The 15026-nt window shown below is 41.2% G+C and overlaps 1 protein-coding gene across 1 annotated transcript in view; it reads right to left on the reverse strand.

The window, feature by feature from the left end:
- Window positions 1-2329: 2329 nt before the first annotated feature.
- Window positions 2330-15026, reverse strand: part of LOC101715516 (cadherin-related family member 3) — a 98255-nt gene continuing 85558 nt past the window's right edge. Inside the window, exons 20-23 of the mRNA XM_087206748.1 lie at window positions 14102-14232; window positions 12405-12494; window positions 11764-11833; window positions 2330-2683 (exon numbers count right to left, since the gene is read on the reverse strand). Coding sequence (XP_087062874.1) covers window positions 2681-2683; window positions 11764-11833; window positions 12405-12494; window positions 14102-14232 — 294 coding nt within the window. The 3' untranslated portion in view covers window positions 2330-2680. The remainder of the gene's footprint in view (window positions 2684-11763; window positions 11834-12404; window positions 12495-14101; window positions 14233-15026) is intronic.

The following is a 15026-nucleotide window of genomic DNA, read 5'->3' on the forward strand; positions in this document are numbered from 1 at the left end:
CATGATCTCATACCCAGTACCCTGGGCTGAGGTGACATGCAGACCCAGAGCTCATTAACTCATTATGAAAGAGAAATGGTAGGTGCTTCAGCCATGGTTCCCCTAGTAGACCTTTTCCCAAGGGCCCCTCAGGCCACTTTCTCCTGTAAGTAGTCAATGTAAGAAGGGAGTAGCAGTCGTTTTGATAACCATTAGCCTCAGGTTCCATCTGAAATTGCTCCTTGGGGTTCGAGGCATTACTGTGGCCTCAGACTTAGAGTTTGTGGAGGCCCAAGTAAAATAAACGGTTCGTTCCTAGTCCAAACCCCGCTTCCTTTTTGGCCCACTCTACTCATGCTCCATCCAATGAACACCTCGAGGGTGCCTACAATCAGAATAAACATCGATGTTAGCAGGAAAACACAAATTATTTTCTCAGCTGGTGACAAAGGTCAAATGTAAGTCTTTGGAACTAGGTCCTCCATGGAAAAGACTAAATCAGACACAATACCACGATCAGTTTAGATGGGGCATGAGAGGGATTATTGTTACCCTTAATGATGTACCCTTCAGTGATGCTGAGGCCCCCCCCAGTCCCATTTAAATCATAAATCTTTCCTCTACAAAGATTAGATGACTCCAAGCTGTTGAGAAAAAGCTACCTCAACTCAACCAAGAAGTAGCCCCATCTCCACTGCTGAGATGAAGTAACTCTACTAGAGCAGATCAGCTCTACCTTAGATAAACACTGTATTTTGGGGGAGTGTGTTATTTTTCACCATATGAGAAATGGCCTTTCATTCAAAAATAGACAATAATATATACTTATGACCTTGTTAGGTTGAGGTTATTTCGCCTGCTGTCACAATATAGCTGACAGGGACTATGACTCTGCACCTAACATCGCATTGTTCCATTACATTTATGCCATCATATCAATTATATGTGGGAGCTACAAGTGACAGGAGACCTGAGGGCCTGGATATCAGTGCACAAAGAGGGAGAGAGATGACCCTAGAGAGACTCAGGGGCTGCTCACCTTAGTATTTTTTAAGTTCCTATAGATTGGAACATGTTGTGATATTTCCTCTAAAGTAGATGGAAATTGTTCCACTTTTTACTTCACATCCACTGAAAGAGAACACCTGGAAACAGTGCACTGACCTGTTTGTTCACTAAGTGACAAAAGCTCAAAGATATGAATGGGACTGGGAGCAAGAAAGGGCTCTCAGCAGGTCCAGGGTGCAGTCTAGCAGTCCTGGCCGGGCCACGTGACCCACAGGACCTTTGACACTAGGACACAGTGGTGAGACTTCGGAGAGAGTCGATGGGAAACCCCAGCGCTGAAGGGTGGTGTGAACCCATGGTGCCGGTGGGAAAATCCATGCCCTCTGCTCCGCAGCTCTGTTCCATTCAGAAAGAAACACATATAAAATAGCTCCCGTGATGCTAGAAATAAAGATCTGAACATCGAACGGCGTATTGAGTGGCAGTGTGGCCGCAGCTACCCCTCATGAGCCGCCTTCGCTCAGACAAACAAGCCAGAGCTACAGACTCAGGGATTCCGTGCAAAGCAGGAGCACACGTGGGCTCAGACCGGAGCAGGACCAGAGGCAGCTGCACTGCTGTGTGGCCCAGACCCGGGCCTCGTGCTGACATCACTCAGCACTGCAGGGCGTCCCCTGCCGCTGAGAGGAGGGAGGTCAGGTCTGCTTGACCAGTGCGGCCTCCGTGCGTGGACCCAGCGGGACACTGCTTCTGCTGCCGCAGCTTCTGTGTGCAGTTCCCTTGCTCACTGTCCGGCCCGGCGGGGAAGCTCCGGACACCGCAGGTGGACTTCTCCCCCACCCTGTTCTCTCCGCCTTCAACAATGCCTTCCCAAGCGCTTCCGTGAAACCTCAGCAAGCAAACGTTTGCCTGAGACTTGCATGCTCGGGAAACTGGATCCAAGGCACTATCTGACTTAGAGTGTTACTTCAGTAACTCCTGCGCATGTGCCGAATCGCTCTGGGTTTCCGGTAGTGCTATTATTGATAAGATAGCAGTGACTCTGCAACAGAGCTCTAAAGCCGTTGAAGCAGGTTAGGGTGCTAGGGTGAAGTGTGCACACGGACAGTCTCAAAGCACGAGTTTGTCAGTGCAGAGGTCTGGAATTATTTAGTATTTAGATATCTGACCCTGTCTTTTGAAAAAGAAAACAAAATTTAGTTTCAGAGTCATCTAAGAACTTTATCTTTTTTCATGACATTTAAGTTTTTATTTTCAAAATTATTTTATATGAATGATCGCTATTTTAAATACCTTAATTTAATATCAGTTATTAAAATACAATCACAGTCTGAACACAGAATCCTCAGTTTATACTTTATTGGTGATTAGCATAACAGTGTAAATTTTTAACTGAAAACAAATCTAACTCTATAGCATATAAATCTTATCATACTACAACAGTGCAATTCAAACCTATCAAATATGTGAGAGGTTATACAAAAATATCCAAGCTCTGTTGGAAATATTGATTTTATTCTAATGTTAGAAGTTGTGTTTTAAGAGACCTTTTCAAAGAAAGCGAGTGACATAAAGAGAGGGTGACCTTTACGTGGGTTAAATCCAATGTCTTCTATCCGGATCACTTTCCTTTCTTAATTGTCCAACAGCTCAGCATCGTCTGTCTCATTGCTGAACGGATATCGCATTACTGTCACTAACGGAAAGGAAAAGCATCCTTTGTTAAAATAGTCATAAAATCTTGTCTGTTAAAATTTGAAAATATAAAATCGACCACTAAAGGTAATAGAAATGGAAATATTTTATTATGTTCATATTTTGTGAAATAATTTTATAGTTAATCATCGATTCAGCAGCTGTATATGTTTCAAAAATATAATTGATGACATTAAAAATATTCACTGATAATTAACAATGTCTCGTTATTTATAATAAATAATCAAGGTGGTGTTTGAATTAATACATTTTTTTCCCTTAAACACATTACAATAAATTCTATTGACTCTTGTCTATGCTTCCATTGTAAAATGAATTTCTTCGGCTCTCCTAGTAAGCTTTCCAAGTTACCCTGTGTTCTTCAATGTCGGCTTATCTTTTCAGGAACTCTTCTCAACTGGGGCTGACTCTGTTTCTCAAGGCCTGAAGAAACTCACATGGAGGAGTAGAAAAGGGGAGAGAAATCCCCCAGATGCTGCAGAGCGTGCTCATGGGAGGTTCGCTCACAGTGCACCTGGACAACACAGCGAATCATTTAAAATACCTGAGTCCTGAGCATTCACACTTTGTCTCCCGAGTGCCACCTTGGAGAGAGCAGGTCTGCAGATTGGTTGTCAACCCTGGGCTTTGCACCCCGCCTCCACCTTACAGCTACAAACTTCAGCCATGCTACTCGACCTGCCTCTGCCTCACATGAAAATGGGACTGGTAAATACAGCGCTAGGCTTCTAGGATGGGTGGAAACCCTAAACGCATTTATAGACGTGTCCTTGCTCCATAAAAATTGCCCAAGAATGTGCCAGGTTTTGTCCGATGCAAAAGAAGGAACTCTTGCCTTCTTGTCTGCAATGCACATCCAGCTGCTGGCCTGTAAGACTCGGGAGGTTTGCCTGACAGAGATTCTTTTCTTTTTGTTTGCTTCTTGGTACTGAGGCTTGAAGTCAGGGCCTTTACATTTTTCAGCTGCGACAGGGTCTCCCTAAGTGGCCCAGGCTGCCTTTGAGCTTGCCATCCTTCCAAAAGCCTCAGCTTCACGAAGTGCTGGGATTACAGGTATGGGCCACAGTACCCAGGTGACGGTGACACTCAACAAAGAAACTAATTAAGAAGCTCAGTATTAGGGTATGGAGGGGAAAAACCGAGGCATTTAATATGGAAGATGCTCTCCTGGAACTGGTGGGACTCACATGCTCACCGTAAGCACCACACAGGGTTGGGGGGGCCCAGTCCTCCCAGGGAATGTGCTCTGCATTTCACATCAGGAATCACTCTTACTCATTTCCTTTGACATGATAGTTAAATGACACATTTTTTATTCATTGAGTTTATTGGTACATTTTAGGTATACAGTACAGTTACATTCATCATTGGGGATTTGTACCTTTACATGATGCATCTTGGTTCTTATTTTTTTTCCCCCATTCCCTGCCCTCCCTTCAACCCCTCCACCCCTCCCTATTTACAAAGACTGTGTTTCTATTTTTTCCTTTTCTCCTATTTTTTTCCTTTCTCTTCTTTCCTTTCCCCTACTTCTCCCATTGCCCCTGCTCCTTTAGACCTTTCCTTCCTATTACACAATATCAATTATACCTTTTAGTCCTTATTTACACTTTCAGTTTCTCACACTAGAGAAACTATTCAGTATTTACACAGGTGTGTCCTGTTTATTTCACTTAAGAGGATGGCCTCAACAGAAAGCTTGGTATAGTTAATATACTTTTACTTGTTCTACATTTTGTCAATATAAAAGTCACAATTATTCACAAAGACATGAAATGACAGAAGACAGCAGGAAGATGGAAGAGAGAGACAAGTGAGTTGTTTCCTAACTAAAGAAAACAGTGCGTGGAGTTGGGCCCTCATTAGCTAAGAACTGACTCTTCTTTAGAGGCCACAAAACTACTAGGTATAAACTTTTCTGTTGGGTACACACACATGTGCATGCACGCACACGCACACACAACCATAGATCCTTAATGGGATAGTGGTATTCTAGATTGAACATACATTGAAAAAAAAAATGATTGGGACAGAAACAGTCCTGTGACTGTTCTTGCAGTTGCACCAGGGGATCATGGAGAGTTCTGAGAGAGAAACCCTGAGGACCAGACCAAGAAGGAGTTGGTATTAGTGGTGTAGTGACTTCATGCAGCAGAGGCAATGAGAGAGTACATTGAAAAACTGGTGAAAGCATGTGAGCTTTTGGTGCCCAAGAATATCCATTTCATAAAGCTCTGTTTTAAATATGAAGCTCAACACAACATGCCTCAATTTTAGCAACAGGCAGGAAGCCGGTGGAAGAACGATTTCACCTTGATGGTGAGAATGCCCCTGTTCCTGTGGCCCAGAGCCGATGATCTGGCCCCTAGAGGGGTGACCGGCAAGGCTGGGGTCACATGTGGCCCAGAGTGCACGACGTGACCCACTGTGTTTGTTCTCATTTTAAAAATCTGCATTTTGTCTACATTTTTGGTGCACATGATAAAATAGTGCGTACTTCACAGACAGGCACCAAATGTCTTAAAAGCACAAAGATGTGCTGGGATTGTTGCTGAAAATGTATTTTCTAGTAAAGCTATGCAGTGGGAGAAGTGAAATGCCATACTGCACTGCTGTTGTCCCTGGTGTGTAGGGTATCTGCGTCACCCTGCTGTACGTAGATTGTGATTTGTAACTTTTAGGACAGAAAGATGCTTGTCGCTGGAGACCAACACAGATGTGTAGTGAGGTGACAGACAGTTTTCTGTCTTATAAGTCTTTGCTGTTATCTTATGCTTAGCATTCTAGCAGTTTACTCAGGCACTTCAGAGAAAACAATGTTATGTTCTTAGATTCAGTTCAAGGTAAGCTTTCTGTACTGTGATCACACTTTGTGTTATATTAATCATGTGTTATATTTTTTTCAGTAAGTTTATTGGTACATTTTAGGTATACAATATGATGACATTATATTAATCTAGAAAGGACAGCAATTCAGATTGGCATTTTCCAACTGCTCTTACTTTTCACAAAAACCTAAAGTAACTGCTGAAACACACATTTCCAAGTCCTGCCTTTCAAAGTGGTAGTGTAGCGTCCATGAATGTACAAACTGCAAAGCACTTTAGACAATTCTTATGATTAAGAAAATGGAAAACATCCACTCCAGGGTGCTCCTGAACTTTTTACTGCGTTTTTGACAGAGACATTGTCATCCTGACAGCTTTTCCCTCGCACACATAATGCTGATCTAGATTGGCAGCATATGAAATTAACATCAAACTGTAATTGTGTATGTTAGATTTGTAGTGTACCATAATTGCTGGGTAGTATTATGGTTTGTAGGTGTTTATTTTGGCTTTATTTACAATCATTCCAAACCCAGGCAACATAATGTTCCTCTCCACCTACACACGGCCTTTTGATGTTGGACTCCTAGGACAGTCCCACGAGGAACCAGCAACCCCTCTTCTGTGGGCCCTCTCCTCTCCTGCTGCTGATCTGTGGGTCCCGCTTCACTTCTTCTCTGCCCCGACCTGCCCTCACTGTTCCTCCTGAGGGTCCACCCAAGCCACTCATGACCGATCCCCCACACTTGAGGACATCACAAGGTCAGTCCCTCTGCGTATTGGCATGTTTCTGGGTTCTAGCTGCACCCTGGGGTCACCAGAGGGGAAGGCTTTGCTTTCAGAGCATTGAACCCTGGTCAACGAGGGCGTCTGTGAGTCAGAAATAAATGCCAACTTCTCTTAACAGGAGTAACACTCACACCTGTTATCCCAGCACTCTGGGAAGCTGAGGCAGGAGATTTCAAGTTAAATCCAACCCTTGGCAACTAAGGGACTTAGTGAGGCCTTGTCTCCAAGTAAAACAATCAGTAAAGGATGGGGTGGGCCGCTCAGTGGGAAGGCCCTTGGTTCAGGCCCCAGTGGGACACCTCCCATTTACAGACAAGAGCACTGAGGCTCAGACAGACAGCTGACTTCCCCAAGACTGCACGGAAACTAAGTGATTCACTGAAGACTCCAGCTTTATCTCCTATTTCCAAACCCCAGTGCTTCCCTCCATACCTTCAATGTCTGAGCAGTGTCTTGTCTGTACTTCACTCCATCTATTGTTCCGGTAAAAATGCCCAGTAGTTCATCTCTCTCACACACATGAGAGAGAGAGAGAGAGAGAGAGAGAGAGAGAGAGAGAGAGAGAGAGAGAGAGAGAGAGAGACAAGAGAGGAGAGAGATACACAGATACCCTGTTCTAGAACAAAAATATTTTGTAACTGTCACTCGACGCCATTTGTGCTGTTCTGCTCCTCCTATCTCTTTCTTCCTTCCCTCTAGAACATCTTTGGAAGGCCAGCTTACAAGTAATTACTCATTTCATTAAGACATTAATCCCACATCCCCTGAAATTTACTTCTTAAAGCTTACCAGCAATCTCTCCAACAGCAAATCCTGTCTGAAGCAAACATGATTTAAGTGCCCAAGGTTTTCCTGGCACTGGGGATAAATGCTTAATTAATATCTCACATTATCTTCCAAGAACCTCATAATAAAAAAGACAAAGCAAGAGACTAAGGACATTATCTGTCCTGATAAGTGTCTCAGGGGCACCATAGGACTTGTCCATTGCAGGAAGTTTATCCAGGGGCAGAGCTGGCTGAGCCATCTTACTTTGCAAATAGTTGATGAAGGGAAATAGGCATCAGAAAGGACACAAAATGAAATGGTAGTAAAATCAAAATATATGCAATGAGGTCTTTTGCAGAAGAAGGAAGGTATAGCACAATGTGACTAAAACTGAGCTTTATTCTCAGAATTAATGGGATACAGTTGGGTTGGATACAGATGAAAAGAGTGAAGAACATCCCCATTTTCATGAGCTAAGGATATGGGATTTGGGCAGTGTGGACTTAGTTCCAACTCTTTATTTGCTAATAGGAGAATCTGGAACATTTTATGTCTCTCTTCCATGGTTTCATGAGGACTGAACACTAGCATGGCTTTTGCTCACAGGTGCGGAACTGAAACGCTCATGCGGTGTGGACCACACATAGTTTGTGCTATTGTATTGTGGCAGAGAAGACTGCTGTAGGATTTAAGAAACAGGTAGGAAACAGTACGGGCAGTTAGAGGACTTGCCTCATCCTGTGAAAGTGATTAATTAAGGCTATTCAGGAGGTAATGGAGATGAATGGGAGACAACAGAATATATTTTAAACTACTCAAAGGGCAGGGTTTGTGAATTTTCAGTATCGCAAGAATTCATGAATCATTGTGATCAAGAGTAATTAAACAATCATTTTTAATAGTAGAACAACTTACATTGCTCTTGAACTTCTAAGAAATAAGCATTTATAATTTGTTTAATTAAGCATCTTTCTCATAATCGAAACTTGACAGTATGCTAATCACAGTGCTAATTGTGAACCCTTTTCCATTTTTTAAAATACTTCATAAACATATGAATATTGATACAATATTCCACTTCTTACCAGGATCGATTCCACAGCCATCATAAACTACTGATGGCTGGAAGAAATAAATCTGCAATTATTATTTTATTCCACATTTGTATCTGTAGATGCTGATATTATCAATGACCTTATAAATCCTAAGAGGATTACTACTTCACAGTTTACAGCCCCAGTGCATTAGTCATCTGTACTTTGAGAAATCTGACAATTGTATAAAATAGTTTTCTTGTTTACTGTGACTCATGTGTTACTGGTAAGTGATTATTTGCAACATACTGAAAGCTTCCTCACCGTTTCAGAGCAATCTGCTTGTTTATGTTAAAGCTTTACTGGGGCCATATCCAAGACACTGCTCCCTGTGACACAAAACTTCCTGGCAGCTTGAAGGAGGCACCTTCTGTTGATTTCATAACAAAGGCTTGGAGGAGTCAGAACTAGCCAGGCCCCAGGTCATTAGAGACCCGAGAAAGCCCCATGTGGATGGGATATCCAGTGCGCCCAGACCCCTCTCTGAGTTGAGTAGATACTAGAAGGGAAGAAATTGTGTACAACAAGCCTAGGTAGCTCTTTTAATGGGTACTACAGAAATGGGACAGTGGCTGAAAGGGCAAATAGGATCAAGGAAAGTACTTTGAGAGCTGAATACAATATTTTAAGTCATAATAGATAATAAAAATCATGCACAAGAAAGATATATTTATATAGAGAGAGTTTTTTTTCCATCAGAAGGCCAGCGAGTTGGTACCCTAGCAAGAACTGGAGAGGTGGACATAGGTTGGAGAAGGTCACTTCTGGCCCTGGGTGGTTGGGCTACCAGGCAGGCTATGCGCAGGTTAGTGGAGTTCATTTTAAGAGGCTGGGAGAGTTTTTAAATCTGATTATTATCTGTAAAATGTAAATGTAAAATTGTAAAATGTGCAGGGATATCCCAGTTGAGCATGAGAAGTGGTGGATGTGTTAGCGATTTGAGAAAAGCAAGGCAGCTGTGAATGTTCATCATTGTGTGTGGTAAAGGGAATTTGATTAGGAATCTGTAGTCTACTGTGACTGCTTGGAAACATGACCTCGAGTTTGAAGTGAGTCCAAAACACATAATTGTGTTCTTTTCATCAGGAACACACAGCAGTCACAGAAAGGGTGGTAGATGGAGTCAACCAGGTCTGAGGCTTTTTTCCTCAGGGAGTTTGAAGGAGACAGTGAGGCAGAAGCATGAAATGTTTGTGGGTAGACCAGCAGGCTGGATGATGGAGGCCAAGCCAGTTGAGAAGTGATGTGGCACATGGGAGAGGTGAGGGAGCAAGGAAAATAACGGCATCAGCATGGAAGATTTGGGATCAATTAACCAATGTCTAAATATCTTTGACTAAGTCGGGCCATAACAGAAAGCATGACATATATTTTAACTCATTTTTCCATTATCGTGATTAATAATAATAGTCTTGCGGTGGCCATAGGTTTGGTATCTGGAATAGGGAAGAAAAAGAATAGGAAGAAAGGAGTAAGCCAGACTAGTCAACCTGATGTTGATTGATCACTTTCGTGGAGGTTCAATAGGCCATGAAAGACTCCAAGAAACATGCTAGGAAAAATCTTGGGAACCTAAAAGTAAAGTCATTGATGAATTCAAGAACCATAAGAATAGTTAGTGCTTGTTAAAGTGTGGCACACACCTCAAAGTGTAGTAATTTGTGGAGGAAGAAAATGCACATTCGACAAGGAAGAAATGAGGGAAAACCACTCATCCTCCCTCTCTAGGCTTTGAGATGGAGGGTGTGTGTGGAGGGGGGATTCTACACAGCAAGCTCTTCAAGAAAAGGAAAACAAATCCATTAGTGCAAGAAGGTGAAAGAGCCTGCTGAGCATGTGTGCGCATGTGTGGAAAATGCAGGGCTGAAATGTTCTCAGATGCAGCTAACTTGGACTACGGGGTGGCAGTGTGAACATCTAAAGTAGGAGAAACACAAAAGACAGAAGGAACTCTGGACCCAGTGAAAGGAAAGTTAATGAAAAATCTTGAAATTTGTATACCATGCTTAATGCCAAAACATGGAACCTTTTCCCCACTGTTTCCCATCTACAAAAATAGACACCTTCACAGGATCTTGCCCCGGTTCCAACCCATCCACCAGGCTGCCTCCACCTGGGTTAGCTCACAAGGTCATAGCTGTTCTCTGAATTTCCAGTGTGCCCATTGTACACATCGTGTACTCTGATAAGAATCAATAAACTGCCATGCATTATTCCCGTCAATATTTTACTTATATAATCTCCCAGCTGGGAGGTGAGTTCTTGAAGAGTGAAGACTATTTCATCCTTCTGTAAATTCTCCCAAGTAATTTGTAGGGTGAACTCTACTGTAAAGTTTTTCATAAATATCTGTTACTTTAATCTTATTATTTAAAAATAACTGTTAATTACCATCCATTTACTGGAAAAGATTTTACCTATCCAGAGTCGAATGTAGTTTTTTATATAAATTAATTGTGCAATAACATGATCTTCTACATAGAAGACCCAAAAAATTCCACCAAAATATTCCCAGAATTAGTAACTAAATTTAGTAGTGTGGCAAGATACAAAGTCAACACACAAAAATCAATAGCATTCCTGTGCACCAATAATAAACTTACAGAGAAAAACATTAAGGAAATAATATCACTCACAATAGCATCAGGAAAAATGAAATACTTAGGAATTAACTAATCAAGGAAGTGAAAGACCTTTACATTACTCTGAAATGTCTTGAATGTTTAGTTAAATAAATCAGACAAAACAAGTTTAAATATCATAAGGTTTATCTTATATGTGAAACTCAAAGTATGAATAAAAGCTAAAATAAAGTAGATAACAGGAAGTCGCAAGATAGATCTTTTGCAAATGGGAAGGACACGGAGAGATGGCAGGAGGGCAAAAGGCGGGGAGGGGAGGGGGGTAAAGAAGAGGTTTTAGATGCCTTGTGTACAATACCACCTCCCACGAGGGGTGTGGCCACTGTGTGCTGCAAACATGCACTAAGAAAAATGTAAATAGATGAAACATTTTAAGATGTATTATTAGTACAAAAAGCCAAGAGTTAATTCTTCAATTCAGGACAATATACACTTAGGGGTTAGTGTTTTAATTATAATTTTTAAAATATATGTGAATAGCAATCTCAATGAAATCATCTTGACCAGTGTGGCCAGGCAGCAGATATTTGTCCCTGAGTGGCGTAAAGGTCATCACAGGCCTCTGTAGAGAAGACCACACTAGATTATGCAGGAAAGTTTGCTCTACTTAAATTGTTTTTTCAGAATTCAAAAGAAAGGAAAGAAAGAGTAAAGGAAATTGGCAAATAAACTGTGTCATCCATACACATCATCAACTTAGATCTCTACAGGGCAGAGGCACTGCTGTTTTCATTACTGATGTCCCCACGCCCAGTGCCTTTAAACTGGGTGCCAGCTCTTTAGCCTTCAATTTTCACTTCCACCTTCAAACGCACTGCGTAAATCCTCTCATTTCTACTCATAAGTCACCATGCACAATAACTTATATGCAAACGGTTTTTGTCTGGGCCTGAATGATTGTATTAGTAACTGTAATGTGGTTTTACTAACCGCTCTCACCTGATGATTTCCAGGCAGCAAGCTGAGTTTTGTGCTTGGCTTGGGGTCCTTACCCAGTGAATTTCCATGGCTACAAAAAAGAATTAAAGAAATATTAAAAAAGATACAGCTAGTACTTATATGCATAATTAATAAATGATGTGATAGTTTACCTTTATAAATCAATAATGTTATATTTAAATAATCCTTAATGTGGCTCTTAACAGATGCCTATGTAAGTCATAATCATTTATGTTCTTAAATTCAGATTAGTAGATGTGTTTATTATTAGTAATTGGTGATATTATCTTTTCTTCTCGATAGAAATGGAGCTGTAAGTTAAAACCATACCCATTTCATTTTATGCTCTCATTCCATCATTAAATAAGCAACTCAACTTAGTAACAGTGGTAATGCTATCCAGGGGCAGCTCCAGGACTGGACCACAGCACTCATTTGGAAATTTGATTTTGCTTTCTTCTCTGTCCTCCTATCTAGAATTTTAGGTGGTCAAGTAACACTGATAAATTAGATAAAACTTTACAATTTGATTAATAAATTTAAAATCAATGTTTTATATCTCTAAATTTGAAACACATTAAAGCATATAGGTCTCAAAAAGCCTAAAGTTTCTTTCTGCAAAACATCAGATCTGTTTTTACCGTGGTCCCAAACCTGGCTCCTTGGCAGCGAGATTAGAATGACTCCGCTGTTGGTCGCAGTGAGGGAATAATCTTGAACAGGCGGGCACACTGTACAGGAAAGAATAACAATAACAGACAGGACATTCACAAGGAAACTAAGTGCTTCCTTTTTCAGAAATGATCAAAATTAGTTCCATGCTTTGACCTTAATCAAATAGCATTAAGCTTACAATTAACACCACTATGCAAAAAAAAAATGAGTTAGACAGCATCTAAGAATAATGCCCATTAGTAAGTATTTTGTTTGATTATTGGAATGAAAATAATATCCTTAAATCACTTACCTAGAATTTCTGTAAGAAAAAAATCAGTTTCCAATTTGGGGAAAGTAGGAAAAAATAGAAAACAATGTCTTGGATATTAAAAATATATCAGATTTCTCTGCCATCTCTACATTCAAGAAAAATATGCATGCTGTGTGGTTGCCACTGGATACCTGGGAAGAAGTGTCTAGCTTAACAGACGTGGCAACACAGCACTCTATTCCCATCATGCACCTTGTGGCATGCACACTCACAGGCCTTCTCCCACCGTATCCTAGGGTTCACCCCAGAAACTCATCATAGACTTTTAAATCCATCTATTATACTTTCTTAATTCACTGTCTTCTTTGCTTTTTTAAAAAACTAATTTATTCAAGAAAATGATATTATGAATCTAAATATTGTTCTAAACTATATGTTGCCTTCAAAAGACATTTTTACACGCACTTCACTGTGTCCATTCCATAGCGAGGTTGTCCTACATACATTTTACTTTCATGCAAATACAATACTCTGCTACCTTTGGATTTTACTACATTACCTCATGGACTCTACACTGTCTTCCAAGATAAGAGGTAATCTTACGTTAGAGAGTAAATATGGTACAGGTCCCATTAACTGTTTCCATTTTTATGCTTCTCAAAAGGAAAATAAATCACCCTTGCACGTAGCTAAACTACATTTTGTGTCTTTCCTTCTCTTCCACCCTCCCCAGAAGCCCGCTTCAGTGATACTTTGTCTGTGAAACTCGCCTTGCATAGTCTCTCCGGGCAAGAGTGAAGGAGCAGAGACAGGGTTTAAGCCTCCTAACCCCCAGCCTGCTCCTTCCTGGCTGGGGTTCCACTCCTCCTGCCAAGTCCCTCTGCAGTAACCACTGAGCTCCTCAGAACTCATACTGACGGCTCTCACTTCCCCCTGTGTCACCTGTCGCACTGTCTGAGCCATAAGGGCCCAGAGATAAGTCTAGATAATCCAGTCCTCCATTGATATTAAATATAATCACATGCCTTGACCTTGTTTATGCATACAACAGCTAAATTCCATTTCTGTATTTTCTGTAGGAATATTGAAATCTCATTTCTTCTCCTTCCTTTCTTTTTTTCCCCAAACAGTTCTTAGCTGGAACCACTTGACTGAGCAGTTCGTGAACTAACAATGCTTTTGAACCAGAAGATCTTGCTTAACATCTTGAATCTAACTCTGAAACACTGACACTGTTCTCTCTCGGCTTTGTTGTGATGCCAGGGAGGATAACATCTATGCGACACTGAAAGTAATAGGTGGATTTCCACAGCCTTTCCTCTTCGCTTTCATCCGTTCTTTTCAAGACATCCTTGATGGACTTTATGAGCTATGGACAAAATCAAATGAAAACGGCAAAGAAAATCTTACTCTTTGAAGAGGCACCACGAGAGAGCATACAGGCACATCAGGAGAAGAGCTCCAGTCAGGGTCAGCACCGCGGGGAACCAGCTATCCGGGCTCCAATAATACAAGATCTTCCTTTCCACAGAAGTAGTCATCTGAGAAACACAGTTCTTATTTACTCAGTGTTAAGGCAGCTATTAAAACACGAAGCACAGTACATGCTGAGTTCATCATCCGGGTCACTGCTTCTTGTTTCTATGTATTCGATATGATTATCACCTGATACTTATTTTAAATATTAAAAAATCTGCATGTAGCAAATTACAAGGCAAAATAAAGTAACCTTCTCCCAATAAAAACACGTTTTTCTTTAGAAATAAATAAAAGTCTTTGTTCCTAGCACTGTCACTGGCCAGATCCTCCTATCTGCTCACTTGGTGAACATTTGTCCCCTGCCTGGCTTTTCCTTCACCTTTACCTTCTGGAATCAGAGATCTCTAGTAACATCTACATATTTCATTGTATCGATTTCCTTCCATTCTGGATTTCTTTCCCTACTGGGAAATAAACTCTTACTGAAAAGTGACCATATCTTGCTCTTTTGGGGGCTTTCCACAGTTTTGGGCCCGGACAAGACATTAATGAGCATTGGCGAAGTGACAGACTGAATGAGTCAGCAAGTGTTTTACAGGGCAAAATATTATTTCACAAATGAATCAGATCACCGTGGGCCTTCTTGCTTCCTGGCATGAAAACACAATTTTTTTTCTCCAAGTTCCATATCTCTCTTACTACCTAAAGCGGGACCATTTAAGAAAGTAGAAACAGGAAGTTTGCTACAGATTCTGAGTATATCCAGGACTCGGGAAGAGGATATGCCAGCAGATGGCAGCATCTGACAGAGTAAGTTTGGTGACGCTCGGAATCCAGGGCGCCATTTCTTCAGGTA

This window comes from Heterocephalus glaber, unplaced genomic scaffold, assembly GCF_053883595.1.
Source record: "Heterocephalus glaber isolate CG9 unplaced genomic scaffold, H.glaber_assembly_v1.0 deba00000678, whole genome shotgun sequence".
NCBI lineage: Eukaryota > Metazoa > Chordata > Mammalia > Rodentia > Bathyergidae > Heterocephalus > Heterocephalus glaber.